Source organism: Bombyx mori, chromosome 27, assembly GCF_030269925.1.
Source record: "Bombyx mori chromosome 27, ASM3026992v2".
Taxonomy (NCBI): domain Eukaryota; kingdom Metazoa; phylum Arthropoda; class Insecta; order Lepidoptera; family Bombycidae; genus Bombyx; species Bombyx mori.
This window is the reverse complement of record NC_085133.1, coordinates 5,726,368-5,752,809: the sequence shown is the minus strand read 5'-3', so window position 1 is coordinate 5,752,809 and position 26,442 is coordinate 5,726,368. Positions and strand designations below refer to the sequence as shown.

Genomic DNA, 26,442 nt, shown 5'->3' with positions numbered 1-26,442 from the left:
GTGTGAATTGAGCAAATACGTGGAAGCATACCCAATACCCTCAAAGGATACGATAACAGTCGCAAAAGCATTTGTAAGTAATTTTGTGTTGAGATATGGAATTCCTAAGGCGATTGTAACCGATCGAGGAACCGAGTTCGTGTCATCCACCATGAATGAGGTATGTAAACTTCTGAACATAGACAAACAAATGTCCACGGCTTATCACCATCAGTCGTTAGGCGCATTGGAAAATTCACACAAAAGTCTACGTAACTTTTTACGTATACAATGCGATGAAAACGTGGGATCTTGGGGATATTGGTTACCGTTTTGGACTTTTACATATAATAATACCGTGCATACGTCAACCACATATGCACCTTATGAGCTTGTATTTGGGAAGAAATGTAATATTCCTACTAGGTTAACAAGTAATGTTGTAGAGCCAATATATAATATCGATAATTATGCATTAGAGTTAAGGTATAGATTACAATTAGCAAATAAGGATGCAAGAGAAAAGTTAATTGCAGATAAAATAAAACGAAAATGTACGTATGATAAGAACAGTAAGTCAACTGTGTACGAAAAAGACGATTTAATTTTATTAAAAAATGAGACCGGAACAAAAATGGACAGAGTGTTTCACGGACCATATAGTATTGTAGAAGATTGCGGACCTAATGTAAAATTATTAAAAGATAACAAAATAGAATTAGTACATAAGAATAGGATAAAACCATTTTATCAAGCTTAATGTTTAATTATAGAATAATAGAATTTACATGTCATGACATTTAAATTTAATTTACATGTATTAGCATTAAACTTAGCAGTAAGTATTTTTTTTCATTATTATAAGACAAAAAAAAAAAAAATGTTTTTACATATTTTTTTATTTTTTTTCTCACCCCCGAAGGTGTAGTGTGCAACAACACGTTACTTTAGTTGTAGTATAGGTATAACCATTGTATTTTGTATTAAGTAATTAGTAAGACAGTCAATAAACGATCGTCGACCAAAGCACTCGTTTCATTAAGATAGCCCACACATCACAAACCTAAGATACTGCAACAGCATTTATTGTTATGTATATTTAGGTGTGAACTTTGAACTCGCTTCGCTTTGCTTGCTGTTTGTTTTCAAGTTGCCAGGCATGGTTCGATTGCAAATTCAAAAGGCATTTACCAATGAATTCTTTTAATCCGATATAATGCTAGGTTTTTACGTGTGTGCAATTTTTGTCCTTTTTTAAATAAAAACCTCTGATCTTTTTAATTTTTTTTCAATAAATAACGCGATTATAAACAATAATTAGTTAGTTAGTTAGTAGTTTTATAAACAAAAGATTAATGATCAAACATGTGTTTTAAAATATATTATTTCATTCTAATCGTTCACAATGATTACAAAAATTAATACACGTAATGTATATATAAAACATAATAAGATTTATCTGACGACAAGTTAAAGACATCATTAAACAATTTCCTTTATAGATATGAGATTGTTGACCTTTGTTTCTTGTCGAATCGAGTATACAAAAACGATACATAGTCGACTAAAATTAACATTTTCCCTACACATAAATATTTTAAACGGCCCTGTCTGTTTCTGCTGCTGTTGGCAATATCCAACTGTGATTTCGACCTTATGTTTCAAGCGAAGTTGCAGGTTTCACGTTGTGGTTTCTCTGAATTCTGGAAACCACATAACACAAGATGAGCCGTGATCCAAATCAGCAGTTCTATGAAAACATACATTAGATCTTTTTTATCAACTCCAAGACGCTAAACGCTACTTATTCAACAAATATAATGGAGTTTGTCTTTTTGTTATAACAGAATTCGATCGCTAGTTCGACTAAAACTCCTAAAGCAATACCAGTTTCGAGACAAAAGAACGTGCCATTGCAATTATACAAAGCACAATTATAGCAACACCAAAACACAGTCATTAATGCGAAAATAACTCGCAACGTGATCGAACCGTTGCCCCTCGCAAAAAGGCAAACAAAATCTAATCTTAATAATAAATCTAAATCCACAGCCGTTGTAGCAACGAGTTTGGTAATCTCAACTAATCTAGTAACCAGCTTCGTTTAATGTTTTAATATTCATTATGACGTCTGGAATACTTCGATCCAATATTAACTGCAATGATCGGACATTATTTGCTCATTCACCATTCCAAACGGCTGTTAACCAAACTAATCACTTAAATATCTACAACAGATCATGCATGTACCATGAGTAAATATTTTAATGATTTTAAACTATTTTCTCAATACATTTAATAGTATAATAGAATTACTGGAATCTGTATCATCTCTGGAACTATTGAATGGATACTGAATATGGACTATGGAAGCTGCGGGTGAAAAGCTACTTTGCTAATAATATCAGTATTCTCTTTCCTTCCGTCATCCCTAGAGAAGATGTGATCAAGCCTTTCGCAAGCATCATAGCATATTTTTCGGCAATTTATTATGAAGACAATAAGTAGCGCTAATTTTGAGTCTTTTAAGACTTAAAAAAATATTTATAATAATTAATTAAAGCCTTAAACATAAATTCAGACTTCGTTCAATCAAAAATATTCATTTCATTTTTTTTTCCACTTTCAGTAATCCCTCAATCTTTATATTATTATATAATATATGTGTATTTAGTGTACCGATACTAAAGCCGTTTCGTTAAGACATTGATAGTGAGAGCTATTCAATTCGTTGAACCGGAAAATATGAATTCCAGTCGCGGTCCATCTACGGTTATGATAAGAACCTTTTATCCAAGGGTTCGTAACTCTATGTATTATTGGCTTTACAATACGTTTTACGAGTACAAAAATGGCTTTTAAACAAATTGAATGCTTTGATATTGTTTTATGATTCTAAAAATAGAAGAAACACTTAAAACATTTAAATGAACTTTATGGACAGATTAACAGACTTATTCTGTTTAAGCAACTAAGACATTAGTTTACCACCTAATCAGATTTCCAAAGACAAACCATTTATTTATATAAAAATTTCGATTAATCTAACCTATGTGCATGTTTATTGGTATAAATATCAGCGTAATCACTATTCTGTTGCATCAGGTACTGCAGAGAAAATGTTACAGGGCGTGATAAAAGTCTGTAGCGATTGTCTGCGCAATATCGATTTGTCCTTTAAAACTTACGATGCAGCAGTAGATCCAGTCACCGGAATGTTTGACCTTTAAGCTAAGTTATAAAAGCAGTATTATTACTGAGAGAGACATTGCGTATACATTTTTAAATTAACTTGTAACATAGTCAATTACGGTAAATGCGCATACCTTCTGTCAGTCAAAAGGCCTAACAAACCCCGACAAACAATATGGGCCTATGAAATATTCACGGCTTGTTAGCCACGATAATCTATTTATGCCTTTCACGTTGCCCTCTGAAACGAACTGAACTGATATAATTCAAGCTATTTTCAACGCAAACCCTTCGAGATAAGATTACTTTTGTAATGCACTCGACTAGACTGGTTGATATCAATCTTTGCTGGAGATAGTACCTAATTGGAGAACGATGGAAGTTTTTCGTGAATTTAAATTTTGAGTTTTTATGATTTTAGGTAATACACATAACAAACAAATATTACTCTTTTTCCTTGAAATTTTTCTTCATCTCAGAACATATTTACGTTTATATATCATCAGCTGCGCCTGGTCCAACATTTTATATTAGGTATTTCTGGTCGAATATAGAAAGCTAAATAACCCATAAGATTTACTTTAGAAATAATCTATGAATAAATGATCAAGGACACCTAACACACGGTCACCTAAGGCCAAACTAGGATTCCCTGTAGGTATCGGGTTCATACCATTATCGATTATTATTATATGGTTTAAGAGTAGCTTTATTGAATTTTGTTTAAATATGTTTTTTATTTGTTGAGCAAATAGGACCATATTAAATAACAAGTACTTTTAACTCCTTAACTATGAGGCCTGTTTAGTTATCACGTTCAATTAAAACGTAATTGGTCTGGCAGACAAGCATCTGAGGATCGTAGTGAAATTATGAGCCTCTTGCTACATTTTCTTATATATTAAGATTCAATTACAATCCATATAGTATTTGCTGGATTGAAAATATAAATGATATTGTTTTCAAGCTTCTTACTTTTAAATAATTATCCATTATAATTTAAAGTCGAATCGATTGAAGATTTAAAGTAAAAATAAATGTTTTACAATTCGTTTTTTCTACAATCATATCTCATTTTATGCAACCATTTTTTGTGATCATAATATGAGAAAAACTATATTTTTTTAGGGAAACCTAAATCACCTTTCTGAGCACCGATTAGTTCGATTGTGACAAATTAAATTTTAAGTTAATACACTCCCGAAATATTCTAGAAATGATAACTCTAAATTTACAATCAAAATTCAATCAAATATGTATTTTTTTACATTTAACCAACGTAACGCAAACAAATGCCGTATCTTACCGTAAACAATGCAAAGACGAAACATTTAAGTAGCTTTCATTGGTTTAGTGACAAGACAACGAGACATGTTTTTATTTGAATAGTTGATTTTTTTTCACCCTCACTCAGATGTCACATAAGATCAAAGTTTCAATTATTTTGGTGCAAGGCCGTCCTAGGCTTATAACACTTTACAAGCCTCTGGAATCGGTTCGGATAAATAGATTTTATAGCTTAATCACCCGGTCTTATTGTCTTTATATTATTTCCAACGTTTCGAATACTTATATTTGTATGTATGTATTATATTTTTGGTAAAAACTGTTAAAGTAATTAAAGCAGTTTTAATTATATCTACAATACGCGAAATCCGAAAGAAACAAAAATTATTTTTGGTTTAGGCTCATTTTACATTTACACAGTTTTTAGAGCCACGAAGGGCTTCCAGGGACGACCTTCAGCAATGAAGTATGCGACTAAGAAGAAGGCTCATTTAAACAAATAATTACACTCGTTTCGGCGACAAGTAAATTACATAAGTGCTCTTACTAGAAGATTGTAAATTAACTATTATGAATATGCATATTGGTTCGAGTTAATTAGTGCACTCAATTCTCACTAATTGTGCGTTTCCTGTCGTCGTATTATTTTCCGGAGCAGACGACATTGTGCGCGCATCTGTGAGCGCAGCTGTCAGTTCATCTCATTTAAGTACTGAACTCTTATGACGAATTTATTATTTTTATATTACGATTTGAATATTTTATCCGATTTGCTCGAATATTATCTATACTTAACATTATAAAGCTGAAGAGTTTGTTTGTTTGTTTGAACGCGCTAATCTCAGGAACTACTGGTCCGATTTGAAAAAATATTTCAGTGTATGATAGCCCATTTATTGAGGAACGCTATAGGCTATATATATAACATCACGGTAAGACCAATACAAGTGGAGCACCAATAAAGAATGTTTCAAAATAGGGGGTTAAATAGCTCCTTAACATTCTATAATTCAAATGTCGTTTCACTTTCTACGTAAATGAAGTGAGGGTAAAATTTAGCGTTATGCTAAGTAACTATTCCACGCGAACGGATTCGCGGGCAAAAGCTAGTAATTTAATAGACTGTTTTTTGCACTTTCAGGCCACTAACAAATTAAAATAACATCTGTTTTGCAATAATTAAAAAAAAAATCATTTGCTAATTATTTTTCTCGAAAAACTCAGCATTAAATTATAAGAGTATGCATGATAAAAGTGTACTTCGAAATTTCCGACACACTTTTGACATCCCCATTACTCTTACTCTGTAAGTTGCCTTGCGAATGTTCTAAAATCTTGTTACTTTCAAAAGCTCAACACTAAACATAAAGCATGCGCATATACGTATTATGTACTAGCCGTACTCGTCCGCTTCGCTGGGCATTTAAAATTAACATTATTATTTATTGTCATTATTATTAGGGAGTCCAAGGCTCATATAAATATTAGCCTATCCATTAAGTACGTGTATTTTCTACATGGATACCAAGTTACAAGTCAATCAGATGCATGGTTCAGTAGTTTTTTAAGCTATTGCATAGCTTTTATCGCGGGCCTTGGGCGCGGCGACCGAATCATGAAATTCCGTAACGAAAAAAACCTTACACCCTCACTCCGCATACTATGTAGCTCGCGTTCAACACATTCACACGTTGCGCTTGTGTAGTGTTTGTGAATTAGCGCGTGGCGTGACGTCACACTGCATGTGCATGAAAAGTCTGCCCATTTCTCTCTCGCGCGGTCTAGCTTATGAGTATGAAGGGGACAGTTCAGGTTTTGCTTTTATTAATATTTAATATAGCGTGGTCTTGTTTTATTATTGTTTTAATATTAAATTATCATTGTCTAATTATAATTGCATGAGTTGATAAAAAATGCTATGCAATACCTTTACCGCGGCAGTTCCCGAGTGCAACACGTTTTTTTTTATTGCCTTTGTAGGCAGACGAGCATACGGCCCACCTGATGGTGAGTGGTTACCGTCGCCCATGGACTTCAGCAATGCCAGGGGCAGAGCCAAGCCGCTGCCTACCGCATAATACTCTCCACAAGCCTCTTTTAAAGAAGGACATGTCATAGCGCTCGGGAAACACTGTGGAGGGGAGCTCATTCCATAGCCGGATGGTACGTGGCAAGTGGTACATGGTTATAACGGAGCATCCGTAAAAACCACTGTAGATTTCTATATTAGTATAGATTAGAATAGATATAGATTAAGCGGCTGAACGGGCCCAGGATACAAGATCGAGACGAACGAAGGGATCTCATTTCGCAGTTCAAGATAAACTTCGGGTCACCGAGCCCGATAAGTAAGTATTAAAACGGTAATTTAATATGTTCGCTTCAAACACTGTCCTCAAAGCACCGTCAGTTATAAATAGTGTTTACACAAAATACAGACAACACGCCTTTGTATTCTGCAAAGCATTATATCGAAATGTTTAACATAAATATTTTTATCAAACAATCATTCTATAAGTTTTATCGGCGAAAAATAAAAGATAATACCTGTGTGGAAATAACTTATCAATGTTAGTTATTTAAATAACGCATGTAAAGCTATGCATATGCTATATGCATGAAGGTTCACGTTGATCATGTTGATGGTCAGGCGGTATCCCAACGAATCTATTAAGACATTTATTTTTTTATTGCTTAGATGGTTGGACGAGCTCACAGCCCACCTGGTGTTAAGTGGTTACTGGAGTCCATAGACATCAACGCAAATGCGGCACCCACCCTGAGACATAAGTTCTAAGGTCTCAAGTACAGTTACAACGGTTGCCCCACCCTTCAAACCGAAACGCATTACTGCTTCACGGCAGAAATACGCAGGGTGGTGGTTCCTAACCGCGCGGACTCACAAGAGGTCCTACCAAAGTCTGCGCCCGCAAAATGGGGGTACTTACTCATTAGTGCCAATGTTTTCAGCCTGTTAATACAATGTATTTAGAATTGTTATGAGCACGCTATCCTATTAGAGCGATGGTTCTTCTGACTGTGTTAGTTAATAAAACAGTTTAGGAAGGCATTTTGAAGAGCTTCAACACTGTCAAATTATGTCATTATACGGTTCTTTTTTAGGTGTGAAAAATTTCACGACTAAGAATGATTGCGTCGTGTAATTAAATACATATATGTCGTCGCGGCGCCAGGGATGGCTAAGCGGTAGTTTCCGTCATCACTCGTATTCGATTGAACTCAGTTTAGTCAATAAAACTTTCCGAATAATAATTATTGAAACTCAACACACACAACTTTCACAATGACAGGGTAAACCGACAGTTTCGTTTCACATACCGACAGACCGACTGACTGACTGCCAGAGACTCACTGACTGAGACGGACGGACCGTCTGATACGGACTGAATGACTGTCTGACACGGAATGCCACGACTCTGTCCACGTACCGCCATTTTATACTGTGGCGTTACGGAGTCTACCCTACATTTTGTGATATTTATCAAAACAACATTTCATCGTTTAAAATAATAGTCAAAACAACGTCTTAATATTACTAAAAGTCGTTAACCACGACATATATGAATCTCGAAGAAATCTGCTATGTATGCAAACGTATGTTCCTTGAGATATTTCATTCTCTGTACACTATCATGTCCTTATTGAAATAAAGTTTAAGGAAAACACTTTGTGGTTGGTAGCAATCATGTTGTCGAAGTCCAGGGGTCCTATGCTAATTTAAATAATGTTGTTCAATAGGTACATAATAATAATAATAATAATAATAATAAGCTCCCTAAAATCCTACCTTACGTCCGAGGCGAACATCTGTCCACGTGGGGAGCGGAAACGCGTACTATCGAAACTTACGCGGCTAACAAGGTAAAGGTAACCCATTAATATGGAGACAAGACTAAAAAGAAAATTGAGAGGGCCGCTTCCCGGGGGCGATCGCCGGGGCACACCTGGAGCTGGCGCTGGGTGTTCCAGCATAGGATCCGTCAGCGGCGGAGAGTTGAGCAGGCGGGCTCTCGCCGGGGATTTACAACCCGAAAATGCTACAGCCGCCAACAGAAATCACGATGTAGAAAGTAGGAGCAATAGCCCATGTGAACCTTACAGCCCGAGTACCGGTTCATACAACCCCTCGGTACAATCATCACCATCATCCTCGGGTCATAGAGGCTCACCAACGTCGACTATGGATGTTGCGCAGGGGGCGAATGCCTTTTTACCTGCGTCCACCAAAGCTGGCAAAACAAGGGTGCGCATGAAATGGAGCAGAGAAGTAAACCTATTTATCATGCGCACCTACTACTACGTCACTAAATTAGAAACTGATCTGACTATTTACAGAAAAAAGCTGCATGAACATTTTTCACTAAAATACCCTAATGTAATAATTTCACAGCAAAGAATATCTGACCAAAAAAGGGCAATAGAAAGAAATAAACTACTATCTCAAGAAACCCTAGACCGACTAAAAGAGGAAGTGAGAAAACAGCTCGAAGACGAACAAACCAATAATGTTGAAAATGAAAAATTAAATTCAGAAACATATTCACACGAATATACGACACTTACTCCACAAACTATTTTAACGAAGAAAACACAGCAACATACAAATATTATCTCTAGCACACAGACCTCTCATTCATCCACTCAAACCGAATCAATAACTCTGCTGTTAGAAAATGAAGTCGATATTTTAAATACTAACCCCACAGAAGGGGCAACACAGACACAAGAAGTTAAAGATAAATTTGAAACGAATTTAACAATGTACTCAGGCATGGACCCTAAAGCAAGGCCGCCATTGCCTAAACTTAAATATAGCTCTAAGCTAAATGAACTGATACGTCTATTTAATAATGACATACTTGTAGATTACATCTCACCAGACACACAACTATCAGATGTACATACATTAACATATTGCACCGCCGTAACTATTTCGGAACAACTAAAATATAAAATTATAGCAATAGAAGGAAACGCGAGACATAAAAAAAACTTCAAACCACCGTGGCAACAAAGATTGGAGAAGGATATAGCAAAATTGAGAGCAGATATTGGTAAACTGACCCAATACATAAATAATAATAGATCTAAAAAAGTAGTCCAAAGCGTTGAACAAATATTTAAAAACACTAAAATACACACATCACACGAAAATGGCAATAAAAAATCTCAAGAATTTTTAGACACACTGAAACAAAAATTAGCTCTAAAAGCCCACAGACTAAAAAGATATAACAACTCACAGAAACGAAAGAATGAGAACACTATATTTCTAACAAATGAAAAACTATTCTACAGAAACCTAATAAAGCCGAAAACTGATCGAGACAATAGTAATATAGATATACCAACAGCAGAACAATTGGAAATGTATTGGGCTAGGTTATGGGAAAATAGTGCAAAACATAATGACAAAGCAAATTGGATTACTGAAGAAAAAGAAAGATGGGATACAATAGAAGAAATGCAATTTGATGACGTGACAGAGGAAGAAATAACTACTATAACAGCTAGACTACATAACTGGAAATCCCCAGGTATAGATAAAATCCATAATTTTTGGTTTAAAAAACTAATTTGCTTACACAAAACAATAGCCAAAAATCTAACAGATATTATCTCTGGAAATCAAAGTATTCCCGAATTCATAGCGACAGGAATCACTTATATGATACCAAAAGGTGACTTCTCTATAGAAGCATCCCAATATCGACCAATTACATGCCTTCCGACTATTTACAAAATTTTAACAACAGTTATTACAAAGAAAATAAATTCACATATAGAACACAATAATATCTTAGCTGAAGAACAGAAAGGGTGTAGACGAGGCCACATGGGCTGCAAGGAACAGCTAATTATAGACTCAACCATCATGAAACACGCCACCACAAAAAATAGAAATTTACACTGTACATATATTGACTACAAAAAAGCTTTTGATAGCATCCCACATTCATGGCTGATCCAAGTCCTAGAAATCTACAAAATTAACCCTATAATAATAAGCTTCCTACGCAATATCATGACACATTGGCAAACCACACTTAAATTAAAAAACCCTCCTAATTTTGTAACAACACGACAAATAGCCATAAAAAAGGGTATTTACCAAGGTGATTCTCTCAGCCCTTTGTGGTTTTGCCTCGCCTTGAACCCACTATCCCATCAATTGCATAATGACCGGGCGGGATACCGCATTAAACAACAAGATAACACCGAAACAATAATATCACACCTGATTTATATGGACGACATTAAATTATACGCAAAAAATGACAAAGAAATGAAAAAGTTAATAGATACTACCACGATATTCAGCAACGACATCAGTATGCAATTTGGACTTGATAAATGTAAAACCGTACATATAATAAAAGGAAAAGTCCAACCCGGTGATTATACAATAGATGACACAAACACAATAACGGCGATGGAACCAAGTGACCTTTATAAATATCTGGGCTTTCAGCAGCTCAAAGGACTCGATCATATAACAATAAAGCAATCATTAACTTCAGAGTACAAAAAACGTATCAATGCCATTTGCAAAACGAAATTATCTGGAAAACATCTTATAAAAGCACTGAACACCTATGCAATACCCATTCTAACCTACTCATTTGGAATAATAAAATGGAGCAAAACTGACATAGAACAAATAGAACGCATAACAAGGACTACATTAACAAAACACAATAATCTTCATCCAAAATCTGCAATAGAAAGATTGACAATTAAAAGACAAGACGGGGGTAGAGGCATGATAGATATTTGGCATCTATGGCGTAAACAAATACACAGCTTAAAAACATTTTTCTACATAAAATCAGATTTAAGTGAAATTCACAGAGCCATAGCACAAAATGATAACAACTACACACCGCTAAATCTCAAACAAAAAGAACTAATAGATAATACAGAAAACCTAAGAAATAGAAACCCACAAAAAGACATGGAAGAAAACTGGAAGAAAAAAGCGCTACATGGACGACACCCTCATGACCTAAGCCAATCTCACATAGACAGCAAGGCATCAAACATGTGGCTCAAAACAGGAAGTCTGTTCCCCGAAACGGAAGGATTTTTAATTGCCATACAGGACCAAGTAATAAACACAAAAAATTACAGAAAATATATTATTAAAGATCCCACTATTAGAGACGATAAATGCCGCAAATGCAACACCCAGCCAGAAACAATACAGCACATAACTGGAGCATGTTCAACCCTTACACAGACAGATTACACTCACAGACACAACCAACTTGCTAATATTATCCATCAACAACTGGCTCTCAAACATAAATTGATACAAAATATAAACACACCGTACTACAATTATAAACCACAAACCGTTCTTGAAAATGACTCCTGTAAACTTTATTATGATCGCGCTATTCTTACCGATAGGACGATTCACTACAATAGACCGGATATCACTTTACAAGATAAAAACAATAAAGTCACCTACATTATTGACATTGCAGTCCCGAATACCCACAACATTCAAAAAACGTTTACAGAAAAGATGACAAAATACACAGAACTTAAAGAAGAAATAGTTAGAATTTGGAAACAGAAAAAAGCATACATAGTCCCAATAATAATCTCAACCACTGGAGTTGTCCCAAACCACATCCACAACAGCTTAAAGCTTCTAGATTTAAAAGATAACATATTTATTTCACTACAAAAGGCAGCTATCCTAAATACATGCAGAATAGTGAGAAAGTTTATGCAGCTTGAAGAAAACCAAACTTACTACACGCAATAAAAACTAGCATAATTATTAACTCATAACTAATGTATATTACTTGGCCAAAAGCCCGTATATACAGTTCCACCGGCTCTGTCGACAGACTGAACTGAGAAAGGGGAAACATATGTAAATAATAATAATAATAATATTTTTTATTCAAGCCTCTTAAAATACAAACACGTACAAGAATTCTTAACACTAGTATAATAATATACATGGCTTTTTTATGAGGTATCTAATAACAATATTCCCTGACTTTTATGCTAGGAAAACCTGTGTTACAAAAGTCAGTGGTATGTATTGAATTCACGTTTCGTTAGTTAACTATTAGGTCTCATTGGGTAATTGATAGTTACGACTACTTATACAGTGCCCTTTACAGCTTTACAGACGCAAACATGATTAATTCTGTACTTTTGCATTTAAGTCAGTAATACTTTAATTCTATTACTAATATCGATGACATAAGTCTGTTTGTTATCAACGAAAGCGGCGTAACTAATCAAAGTTTCTACTATTTAGAATAGTACTGCCTATTTCTACCGCAAACCATGTTCCGGTTTGAGAGGTGGGGCGGGGCAACTGATAATACTGTACACACCCCCGATCACCCTCTTCGGGTTAGCTAACAACTGCTCGAGCACATCCGAAGGAGACCAAGCAACTCGAGAGTAGCTGCTTCGCGAATGAATCTACTACCGGATCGGAATCGCGACCCGCTAAGAAGATCCAGCGAGAAATTCAGCGGGCTAATGGTTTTAATGCTGATAATGATTTTAATTTTTCTCGAAGAAATCCAAACACTTACCAACGGATTAAAGATTTCAATAAGGAATGTGAATGATTTAAAATAAAAGAAGACAAACACAAAATAAAAATAAATTCTAGACTGTAGTGTTGATTGGTATAACTGCATGTTAATTAAATTTAATGAAGAAAATGGAAATCGATTAAATAGTAATTGGACCCTATAAAATTCTAAAAAAGAAATCAAATTCAAAATAGGTATTTAGTTCGACATCGGGCACAAGAAAGTGGAATCGAACCTCTACCATATTACAAAATTATCTCCAGTGTCAGTTCCTACATGAACAACACGTAATTATTTCCCCAAGGAGGAGAAGTGTAAAAAAAACCTTTATTGTTTAAAACTCTTTAGTTTTCTAAAAAGGATTTTTCTTGAATGTCATTCAGTGAAGTCTGTCATGCAGTAAAACGAAATTTAAATTTGTTTAAAATTATTAATTTTATTAGATGACATCTTCTTTTTCTCCACCTTATCCCACTAGGTGGGGTCGGCACAGCTAATTTTTCTCTTCTATTCTCTTCTATCAGCCGTCATATCAACACTCACTCTTCTCTCTCTCATATCGTCATTCACACACTCCATCCATGTCTTCTTCGGTCGACCTCTTCCCCCTCTACCTTGCACTACCATTTCCATACATTTTTATTAGATTTATTAGATACAATTTTATTAGATTACATAAGGGCTTTAAATGACGTTTTCTTATTATACATATAATAGAAAATGCAAATTAAGTTTTCATTGTTTATTGATTCTGGAGTACCCAATATCATATATAATAGCTATGAGAAGCAAATATGTAGAAAATAACCGAAATATATATTATGTCTATTCTATATTGTCCACATCTATTTTATATAATGTTATTGACTATTAGCTTTCCGCCCGTACCACCGCTTGGGTGGACAAAGTATTTAACGTGGGCGGAAATCTGAGATCAGCAGTGAGATGAAAGATAGGTTCTTTCTCAGGTTTCGTACATTTAATATATGTCCATACAGGTTCCATACCGAATTAATACATTGCTAGGAAAAATCGTGGGTATAAAATCTTTCTGGAGCCGAATAGGATAGGAGCAAAAATGTTCATTACAAACACACTATGGATCAAGGTAATCGACGTCGCCCAAAACACGTCATTACGGATCCTCTCGATCCATTAACGGTGCTTTTAGGTACCACAAGCAACGGTCACCGTCCTCGTCGAACCCGTCGCTTGCGACGAAGGGCTCGACGAGCGAATTAACCCATAGACACAACCCACTGAGATTCTCACCGGATCTTCTCAGAGGGACGCGTTTCCGATCCAGCGGTAGATTCTGCGAAGCACTGCTCTTGCTAGGGTCAGTGTTAGCATCACTCCGGTTTGAGCCCCGTGAGCTCACCTACTAGTTAAGGTTACGCTGAAATAGCCTCTCAAAGCTATCAGTTTAGGTAGGAAGAAAAAAATCAACGTAGCGGTTCCAGGTGGCATGGGTCTACTCCGGTGGTGTTAATCCGATGGCAAAGACGATGCGACGGTACCAAACAATTCATCTTCATTACAAGATTTTTTGTGCTGCTACCACTTGCCACTCTAGTATAAGTATTTTGTTAAACTCAAGGTACAACTCGTTATAATATTTATACTTGACTCATCTTAAAACTTGTTTAAGTTCTCATCGTTTTTGTTATTAAAAAAAACATTGCTATTTACTATGTTAGGTAATAAAATATTAGTCACTGCCGCGAGCAGGTTTAATTTCATGGTTTACTAGCTCCAGTGATATTATTACATTAATGCTATAGTGACTAAACAAGAACAGTAATACAATACTATTAACAGCACGATTGTTCTAAGACTTTAAGGTCATTCAATGTATTTAATGTTTAAATAGTAGGCAGTCTGTGTCCCTGTCTTTGCAGACGTCCATGAGCTAGGGTGACCACTAGCTCAGGTGGTCAAAATTCTCGCCGGGCTTAGTACATCAAAAAAAGTTCAACATTTTTCAAACCGTTTCAATTTTTGAGACGACTTCAGCAAAAATCAGCGTCATCCAGGGTTGACAGTATAATATTGGCATTATTAATTTTTTTTCCTCCCAATGATCATAGCCTTGAGAGGCTATATCAGCGTTACCCTAACGTGTAGTTGAGCTCTCGGGGCTCAAACCGGAGGTGTTGCTAACACTGGCCCTAGCAAGAGCAGTGCTTCTTAGAATCTACCACCGGGTCGGAAACGCGACCCACTGAGACGATCCGGCGAGAAACTCAGTGGGCTGTGTCTGAGGGTTAAATCGATACTACAGTAGTTCACAAAATTGCACTACATTTTAATTAAAATATAATTTATAAGTATGTACAGTAAAATCTGCAAGAACGCCCGTTAACTATTTTAATGTCCAATATATGTCAACAAACAATAATATAAAATAAAATAATTTATTTGAATCTTAAATGTGGAAATGAGCCAACAAGTTTTGACGCAAGAGCGACAAAAATGTCTCTCGATTCTAATTGAAGATAGCATCGAATAGAATATTATTGAATATCTCTTTTAAACAATTACATATAAACCACCCGATGTGTGATCCAATTTATTTCTTATTCTTTGTTTAAATGTTACTGAAAGCAGATGAGTATACGACGGTAGGTAGTTAGTTACCGACGCTCACAGGAATCGGCAAAGCCAGGAAGCAACCAGGGCGGGCTGAGGACTCTTCTCAAATCTAATTCAAAGTTCGGGATACACCGTGCAGGGGAGTTTATTCCAGAACCGGACGGTACGTGGGAAAAGATATCTCAACCTACTGTGGATAAATTCAACAGTTCCCGATAGTACACAACTGTAAATGTATCAAATTTTTCGATATATTAAAGTAAGATTTGTCCCACGCTCACCGACGTCTTTAGCTAAAGGAAAATATACCTGGGTTGGTATCTACATATTATTATTTCCTTCGTTCTTAGAAAATATGGCCGTCCGGGCGTAGCTGGAATAGCCCCTTGGGTTACCAGCGAATAGGTAGGAAAAAAAAGATTCAGAGTTGATACTCACAATAATGTTTTGTTTTTTAAAACGAAATAAAGGCACCTAAATAATAATAACGGAGAACAAATCACGCACGGTCACTGTTATGGGTACTAGAGACTGATAAACATACTTATATGTGTTTAAATATATAGATAGCAAACGTCTAAACAATGAGCAAACAAACCTTCATCACACAATGTTTACCCGATCTGAGAAGCGAACCCACGACCCTCGACGAAACAGTGAGGGCCCTCACTGTTTCATTAGTGAACCACCGAGTCAGTCAAATGTTAGTTTGTTGATTGATGTAAAAAAAATTGTCTTGTTATAGTACGAAGAACACTGCAGCATTGCCAAGTGCAGGCATCTGGTAGGGTGATGTGAATCTCTGCTATTCTAATAAATGAAAAGTGTTTATCGGTGTGCCTTTCGATTACAATTTATAACAATAGATACTAGTGAAAACAGCCTATGCTCCGTTGTGATAACAACTAAAGTTTGTGAAAAAACCATTGTTGAAACTACTTGCGCGCCACCTGTCGTACTTTAATGATAAACTCCGCATGTGTAAACTATAACTTGACAACATTAAATCTAAACAGAAATAAAGAGATACTAATATTGATTTTTATGTATTCAATATGTTGAATTCTTAAATTAATATAGGAAAAAATTTGAACCAATCAATCATTATTATTAAGTACTATTATTTACGCAGAACTTTTTTTTTCAAGATCTCTACTTGCTAAATGATCACTTAACATACATTATCCTCTATTTACCTCATTAGTATGGTAATTAGTGACAATGTTTATTCAAAGACAAATTTAGAGGCTACATCTTAGTCACTCTATATGATTTGTTACATTGTAACCCCGTAAAGGTAGGTATCACCATCTTGCCCATTTCAGTGGTGAAGCACCACAATTGAAGGTGAGAGATTGACATTAAGATCTCACATCTCAAGGTAGATAGATGGGATCATAATATTGTGATCTCTATGGGCACCGATCACAGGTTAGCACAAGGGGGACCATAAACTTTTTCACTAAGTAAATAAATATGGTAACTCCATTAAAACAAATTGAAGATTAAGTGGCTCAATGTACTACTAGGTTTCCATTAACCATAAGATAGCTGAAAATCAGATGAATGTACAGGATTTAAGTTTCATTCTTTTTACTGCTACAAATCATTAGTTAATTATTTCATGATTTCAAAACCAGTTTAAATGGGCACTTTTCCCTTTATTATTGTTACCAACTCAACAAAACTTATCAGACAATAATGCACAGTTTACTTGTGTTAATTACAATGTCGTAAATATATGTCCAATTTAAACAAATATCATTTAATGAAGATAGTTTTACTTTGTAATCATAACAATCATCATTTTAGTAAAATTAGTTTATATCCCTTAAACCTCGCATGTGGTAAAATTGATCTAAGCTCATTTGTCTAGTTCAAGCCTCTGAATTATAAAGGATTGTTCTTAACTCTTAGCATCGGAAAAAAGGTGGTACACCAAGAGCGTTTCTTTCAAATGTTTTATATATGAAATACTTTATTTTATAAACATAGCAAGCCCAAAGTCCTTTTGTAAACTGTTTGAAAATCTAAAAACATTCAGTTTTAGGGTACTTTTCCTCTGAGCTTTCTCATTGCCAACTTTGATACGTATGGCGATTGGTATGACATCATGAATTATATTTAATATACAAATATATACTGCCATACGAGTTTTAACTATACGTTACTGATTGCCATCTGTGAAATTACTAAAATTCCTGATCAGTCATTTTTTTAAGTTTTTTTTTTGTGAGACATTCATCATTTAATACCAGTTAATAAATGGTTTTTGTTTAAAAAAATATATTACTATTATTTATGAATATAATTATAATATTGATAAATACTCGTGTCAGGGATGTGTTCAAATTGAATCACTAACAGTTTTGTGCATTAGAAAAAGAACATATATTTTGCCTACATACAGGCACACAAAAGAATCATAAGCAAAGCAATAGCAATCTGTTTGTAACTCATTTTAACGTATTTGTGTATGTGGAAATAAACCTGATGCATCCAGGACTGATTAGTAACATTTGTATATTGTTTAGAATACTGACATATTAGTTTTGGAAATTTTTTCAAAGCCTTTGACACTAAATACAGCACTTTTTGACTACAATCTTTTTTGAAACAAAGCTTAATGTGGGAGTTTTGGTGTGAGCACAAGTGCAAGTGCTTAACCTCTATGGTTGTCAAAGACTGCTATTTGTCACGCAGGCCACCACTCATTTGGACCTACCAAATGTGCTGAATCAGCATTCGGGCAATAAAAGAGATATGTCTTCTAATAATCAATAAATTACCCAAACCAAATTTTAAATACATTGTTTAATTCCTGAAGGAAAAAAAAAAGGTATTCAAATATATTTTGAATGTGCTATTTCATAGTTATTATTTTGTGAACAATACATCAAATCCTTGCTTTTGGTCAAGGTTTAGTGGATACCTCGTAAATTATAGCATTATGTACACTCTCAATACAACCTAATGACTCATACACAAGAGAATAAAAAATAAACAATGGGTGTATGATTATTTTATATCAATTTTTGTTTACACATATATTTAATTGAATGTACTGGTTGATTGCCAAATAACATAAATTAAAATCGCGTAGGTACACCGGTCGGTAGAGTAGGAAGTATTTGTCACTAGGGGCAGGGCAGAGCCCTATTGTTACCTTGAAGTTTCATACTAAAAAATGATATACTATATAAATAAGGAACAGTAATAATGACTTTAATGATATATTTTTGTTGTAAATAAGATTATTAATCTAAATAATATCTCATTTATAATATTTTATTTTGTCATTACTAATCTGTCAAATCGTTTTTTTTTTCTTTTTTAAATTGTAAGTACCTCGTTAATGTGTATAATTACGTTATGTGGATAATTTTGTCTTTCAGGGTAATAATAATATTGTTTGCAATACATAGGTTCGTAATTAAATATTAACGAAAAAAAACTCAACTATTGTTCAAATAAAATTTAGTTGCTGTACTTACCGAAATGGGTCCAAACATGCACTAAATGTTGTATTTGCACTCGAATAATATTTACATAATTTCCTTTTAAAATTAAGGACTGTAATTATTTTCAGAATACGATTTCATTAGACGACAGAAAACAACGGAGTAAAATAGACAGTCGCCGATGATAAGTGAATTGAGTGAGAAACTAAACTTTGACAGATGTCGGTAGATGGCGCAATAAACATTTTCAAAGATTCATAGACAATTTTTGGTATTATGATAGACCTAAATCTGTAGGTATAAGAAACAAGAAAAATGTTATTAAAGTTTTTGGAAACCTTGGAATATGAGAGTACTTTAGAGAGTATTAAAATTCTTAGGGTTCATATTTCGAGCGGTGTTCAAAATTGTATTTGAATGGTAAAACCAAGTTGACTTCTAAAGTATTAGGAGGCCTCAACAGAGTATGGAGGGACTAGGTATACTGTCAGATGAAATGTTGTACTTTCTGAAAAAACACAAATTCGGTTTCGCGTGCAGTAGAGCGACCAACTCTAAGGATTCCCAACTATCAACCACTTTTTTGAACGTCAGAATGACGATAATTTGGAACCTCTGGGATCATTGGTTTTGGTTGGACTTTTATTCGGTTTGGTACGTTTTGGACAATGTGATGACAATCAGATGATTCCTTCATCTCCTTTTTACCATCCCACCACCATATAACCATTGCGTTCATCCATTTTACACTTTCAGTGCTTTTTTTTACCGCGTACCATCCCGCTTTGGAACAAATTTTTATTCACTGTTTTTTGGTTATAACATGTTCTTCTTCAGCTTAAGATTGAAGAAACTTCTCTTTGGTAGGCAACTGCATGGCTGTGTTATCATTGATCACGACCATAAGCAACGATGACCATTCATCATAAGACACAGCTGAAAATAAAAAATATATTCAAAGTACTAAAGGATTAGGATCTTTTTCAAAATAAATAATCTTAAATTAATTAATTAAGTTAAAATTATGAAACAACGTAAAGGATAGGTTGACAAAGCACAATTTAGTTTAAGGAGAGTAAAAACTTTATTTCTTCGTCATTCGGTCTTTCATAAAATACAAAGTCAGTGACGGTTTTGAATTGATTAGTGCCATCTACCGGAAATTCAAATGGTGAACAAAACGCATTCTCTCCCACTCGCACTCGCACACTCCGCGACGTCGAATGGTTCAATGACTTTAGAGACCGTTTCTATTTTCTCTCTGGTTTTGTCGTCGGGTCAGGCCGTAAGGAAGGGGGTCTTTGTTTGCGTTTCACGTTCGCGTTGTGCGGTGCGGAGTTATTCGTGATCGCGATTCCTCGTATCGTCGAGAAGGAATGTGCCCGCATTTTTAGTGGAAGCGTGGGTCTCGCTCCTCCCGGTCGATGTGAAATGTCGCGTTTGCCAGAGTGGCGCCATCATCAAGTGCAAGTGCAGTGAGGTGCAGTGGTGGTGTGTCGGAACGAGCGTGGGTCGGTTCGGCCACGGCGACCGAAGTACGCGGAGGTGGCGGTGGCCGTGCGGCCATGACCGGCGACATGCCTCTGGGGAGCGCGCACGCGTTCGGGCTCGCGTTGCTCCGGGACGGGGCACTGCCGCCGCTGGAGCCTGGCCCGCCCGCACCGCCGGCAGCCAACGCGCAACCGCCCGACAAGCGACCGACGGCCGCCGCCGCCAGTCCCGAGCAGGTCATGAAGCTCTATATGAACAAACTCACGCCTTACGAGCACCGTGAAATATTCGACTATCCTCAAGTGTACTTCATAGGTGCGAACGCGAAGAAGCGCCCCGGCCTAGTCGGGTTCCCAAACAATTGCGAGTATGACAACGAGCAGGGCTCGTATATCCACATCCCCCACGACCACATAGCCTACAGATACGAAGTGCTGAAAGTCATCGGCAAAGGTAGCTTCGGGCAAGTGGTGAAAGCGTTCGATCATAAGAAACGCGAACACGTTGCCCTCAAGATGGTCCGCAACGAAAAGCGGTTTCACAGACAAGCACAGGAGGAGATCCGTATACTGGAGCACCTCCGCGAGCAAGACAAGGACAACACGATGAACGTCATCCACATGTTCGACTCGTTCACATTCAGGAATCACACGTGCATCACTTTCGAGCTACTCTCGATCAACTTGTACGAGTTGATAAAGAAGAACAAGTTCCAAGGTTTCTCTCTGCAGTTGGTGCGTAAGTTCTCGCATAGTCTTCTGCAGTGTCTGCACGCTCTAAACAAGAACCGCATCATCCACTGCGACATGAAGCCAGAGAACGTGCTGCTCAAGCAACAGGGACGATCTGGTATCAAGGTCAGTATGCTTAAAATGATTATAACCGGTTGTGTAAAAATGATACTACTATCTATAAAATACCGAGTAATAATCAAACCAATTGCAGTCCTTATGCATATTTCGAAATTTTCATTATTAGTGTTCCATTAGTCTAGTTTTCGTTATCTTGTTTACGTAGCTTAACTGAATTACAAAATAAATAATACACTTCCACAATACGTTTTTAAGTGAAGCAGTATTTGGGGACTTTGTTTAAAAGTTAGAAACCCGTTTTGTTTGCATTCTAACAACAATCACGGAGTCCGAACACCTGTTCACATGGCGCACACATCGGGTAAAATCAATAAGCCGAAATCAGAGAATACAGTTATACTTTTTCTCTTAAAATACTTGTGTGTGCGTCTGATCAGCTGACCACACCCGCAACCTCTGATTTTCACCGGCCCTTAGTATTCTTTTTTTTTTTTTTTGCAAAGACTACGAACTCTATGAAGTATTTTCGTAATCATTCCGAGATAAACGTTATCTGTGGAAAGATCGCGCGAAGCAACGTGTTCTATTTTGATACTTCCCAATACATTGAGGAGACGTTCAAAAGCCATGTGATTTTAGACGGAGTTATTTACGTCAATACACATCTCGTAACCCGAACCAATGCCACTATTGCCGCAATGAAACTGCAAAAACTACATGAAACCTTCGATCGCTCTCTATCTTCCCGTAAAAACTTTGACCTGCAAGTTGATTGAGTTTCCTCGAGCTTATTTAAGTTCTGACACTCGCGTTTTCTTGTAACATATAGTTCTACCAATTCCTATAGTACTACAGTTTCGAAAAAATATTTTTTTATTTAATGCATAAAAGTGTTTTCTATTGTTACTACATCCAATATTTTTTTCCTACCTAAACTGATAGATAGCTTTGAGAGGCTATTTCAGCGTAACCTTAACTAGTAGGTGAGCTCACGGGGCTCAAACCGGAGTGATGCTAACACTTGCCCTCGCAAGAGACTGCTCTTGCTTCGCAGAATCTACCACCGGATCGGAAACGCGACCCACTAAGAAGATCCGGCGAGAAACTCAGTGGGCTATTACATCCAAGTAGATTTATATAAACTACTGAACTAGGTATCTATTACACTTATTGTAGTCGTATTCTGAGGTTAATTTAGATGTTATCGCAAAGCCTAAAATTAAATGTTAAGTGGGCTATTCTTTCATACCTAATAGAATATATTTGGTTCTCAAACTGTAACATAACCAATAAAAAAATATTTGACTCAAAATATATTTATATCCGTGGGGATTTTGTATATTTAGGAATCAAATCGAAAACCATCAGCATAGTATTTACCTGAACGAAAATTCCAGAACTAGTGTATTAGGTGGTATCCATCACGAAAACTCATAGTTAAATGTAGCTCTTTTGTTTATTCAGGTGAGACCTAGATCAACACTACAATAATAGATATGCAGCCGATAAGATAAATATTTCATTGGGAACGTATGTCATTATTAATTTGTAACTATGCCTAAACGCAATGTATTGCAATATATATAGAAGCAAAACTTTGATTAAGGCTTATTGTAAGTCGGCACGGGTAATCATCACCACCTTGCTTACTTCCGCAGACAGTAATGCATTCCGGTTTGAAGTTTGAGGCAGTCATTGTTTTTTTTTATTGCTTAGATGGGTGGACGAGCTCACAGCCCACCTGGTGTTAAGTGGTTCCTGGAGCCCATAGACATCTATAACGTAAATGCGCCACCCACCTTGAGATATAAGTTATAAGTTCTCAAGTATAGTTACAACGGCTGCCCCACCCTTCAAACCGAAACGCATTACTGGTTCACGGCTGAAATAAGCAGGATGGTGGTACCTACCCGTGCGGACTCACAAGAGGTCCTACTACCAGTAAATGGACATACGACATTGTATTACTATACAAGCTGTACCTCAAGGTAGGTAGGTAGCGGGATTTACCTTAATATGCCTTTTAGTTCCAGTAACCATTTAATAGCGAGTGGACCGTACCGCATCTGGCACTTAAAAGATGACTACAATTTAATTCGTAAAATCTAGCTAAGGTATCGAGAGCTAATGATTAACCGTAAGACCACATTTGATTTACAATTCATTGCAGTTTATTGAGAATGTGTTTGAAGTTGTGAAAGTCCGAATAGTAAAAAAAACTAAAATAATATTTTAAATGTGCATTTATAATACAAGATACGCTATTCACATTAACTCTTCCGAATTTAACACGGGTGGATCAGCGTGACACATTTAGTTGCTTTTATTAACATCCTGAACCACAATATAACAGCAGATACTTATCGCATTTTTAATACAAATGTAACTACATACATAAGTAAAATATACAGCTAAGACCAGATCATTTCTTTAACATAATAAATACTCTTGTGGCATGGAGTTTTATGAATTATTGTGACTGTGAACATCCAAGAAAATACATAACTTCAAATGTAAAGAAAGTAATACAAAATAAGAGCTTATTTAAAATTCTAGTATGTATACCTAAAATTTACGATTCAATTCGTCACGGTTCTATGAGAATTCTTTAATTTCTTTAATTCTTTAATTAGAATTACGACTGTCGAAAATGATATGTTATAAAATGTATATGAATATGGCCCGGCAATCGTAATTTTCATTCGGCGTATACAATAACGGGAGTTCTTAATTTTTAACCGGTTTCCTTAACCGATTTCGTAAAATTTCGCCGTAAAACTTTTAATTAAAGCACCTAAAAATTGTCTAACGATCTAAAAGTTTTGGGAGCAATGGACTCTCAATTTCAAACATTATTATATAAACCATAAAAGGATCACTAATGGTCTTGTAGATTAAAAAAAATATAAACTTGATTATATTACAGCCAATTGATAGAAATTTACAATCCTATTTTTTTAGTGATTGAGGACTGACTGGAAACGTTATGAATATAAATCAAATAAATATGTTCTATGAATTTTGTTTTGAGTTTCTAAAATCGTTTTTTTTTTATAATACCATTATCTCCAGTGTTTTAATGCAAAAGTTATATAGCATTGTAGTAATTAGTTTTCACCCTGCAAATTAAATTCCGTTTGATCGTAATTGTAAACGAGATGAGGTCGTGTTAAAAAACCGCCTGCACTAATTTACTGCCTGCTGATTACTTCACTAGAGCGTAAACTAATTACAATTCTCCGCTTATTAACATTACGCTTCTGGTATACAAATAATAAATGTGGCTGTAATGTTTTCAGTTTTTTTACTGTCGTCAGGCTGTAATTAAATATACGGATACTCGAGTAATTAAGATTGTGATTAAAAAACAGTTACGTATTATAATCTCAATGCCAAAATGTGTCCAAACAACTTGATTGTGTGTGAACACCAAATCTGTAAATTATTCGAAATTGAAATTTAAAAATAATTTAGATTAAGTCGTAAAGAGGTTCGTTGCAAATGCCCAAAGCCGACGCGCATAATACGTGAATATATGAGACAGTCAGCGCAAAAGTGACTTACCCCACAATTTTTTCATATTCGTCCTTATACGTATATTGCCATTAATTTAAAACCTATTAAAACAAGGCCTATCCCTAATTTGACTGATAGATAACAGATGGATTTGTAAACATTATTTTTACGCGTATTACTTTTGCCTACGAAGCAGTGTAAAAGTAAATTCAAACCTAATACTTACTTAGTATACTCTCCATACTAATTAAGGTATGTTTAGGCTACTTTTGCGCTGACGGCTTCATATAACGTGAACAAAACACACGCATCCAAATGGAAGGACCATGTTCCTGATGCCTTAAAATATTAAATTACCGTTAGTCGAGTAAACCATCCGTCGACCCAGATACAATAATGTTTTAAATGTTTTTAAATACACACTTGTCAGAATATTGAACTACATTTGTTAGACGTTCAATCTAGGTCATCTTATCTTAATTTGTGACATTGTATTAAGTGCAGGCACGCTGTTGTTAATTTACGTAATGGGTCACGGCTTACGTTACGTGTGGGAAGTCTCGAGTATTCGTTTTATTGCTTTCTATTGTGCAAAGTAAACCGGGTTGCCTTTCTTGCCGGTTTTTTTTTTAATTTCGTACATTATCTATATTGTTATATTAATACGTGAGCAAAAATTTTGTACCCCTTTTTACGAAAATTGCGCGGACGGAGGAGTATGAAATTTCCCGCGCTTATAGAGAATATAGGGAAGGAGTGCAGAATGCTAATTTTTTCTTTTAATTATACATAAAAATACATTAAATCAATAATAAAAGCATTAGACATTAGATTAGATGTATTTGACACACACACACGCATATATACCCTTTTGTTTATTGTTAAAGTCTTTGGTCTAATCGAGAATAGATTAATATGGTTGGTCTTTAATATTATTTGTCTATAATGTAGCCTTGGAAAAATATGTGATTAAAGAAGTAAAGTTTTTGACAATAGAACCATAATAATGTTCAAACTTATAATTTAAACTAATAATTATAATCGATTTTCGACTTCTGTGGAACCACTAGTAACTCTAATTTCATTATTCGTTACGTCGTAATGGATTTGCGAATTACTGTAGGTAATCGATGTACTTGTACGTGGATTTTATAAGAATTTGAACGTCATCAATGCTCAAGTCAGGTAATACGATATTTTACTAAGAAATCTTAGCGTTTGTTAATAGTAGTTGAAAATTGTCGAACCAGTTTAGCATTAGTCTGCTCGGAACGCCGACCGGTCTGTGTCTGTTTCGTTACTATTTTTGACATCGGATTACGTGGCTGCAATTCTGCAATAGCAGCCTTTTATTTTTCCTACCTATGCTGATAGCCTTGAGAGGCTATTTCAGCTTCACCCTAACGTGTGTAGGTGAGCTCACGGGGCTCAACCGGAGAGTTGCTAACACTGACCCTAGCAAGAGCAGTGCTTCGCAGAATCTACCACCGGATCGGAAACGCGACCCACTGAGAA

At 35.6% G+C, this 26,442-nt stretch overlaps 2 protein-coding genes and 1 long non-coding RNA gene across 8 annotated transcripts in view; 1 reads left to right on the top strand and 2 right to left on the bottom strand.

The window, feature by feature from the left end:
- LOC101736790 (transmembrane and coiled-coil domains protein 2) overlaps positions 1-19,324 on the bottom strand; it is a 59,304-nt gene extending 39,980 nt beyond the window's left edge. For 2 of the 6 annotated variants that reach the window (XM_062676504.1, XM_062676505.1), the window contains exon 1: positions 19,142-19,324. The gene's annotated coding sequence lies outside the window, so the exon portion shown is untranslated. The remainder of the gene's footprint in view (positions 1-19,141) is intronic. The other 4 variants (XM_021346170.3, XM_062676502.1, XM_062676501.1 and 1 more) reach the window with 2 other exon arrangements.
- LOC134201541 (uncharacterized) overlaps positions 1-26,442 on the bottom strand; it is a 315,836-nt gene that overhangs the window by 104,698 nt on the left and 184,696 nt on the right. The window lies entirely within an intron of this gene.
- LOC101740640 (dual specificity tyrosine-phosphorylation-regulated kinase 2) overlaps positions 20,322-26,442 on the top strand; it is a 212,287-nt gene continuing 206,166 nt past the window's right edge. Inside the window, exon 1 of the mRNA XM_038020824.2 lies at positions 20,322-21,456. Within this exon, the coding sequence (XP_037876752.1) occupies positions 20,674-21,456 (783 nt within the window). The 5' untranslated portion in view covers positions 20,322-20,673. The remainder of the gene's footprint in view (positions 21,457-26,442) is intronic.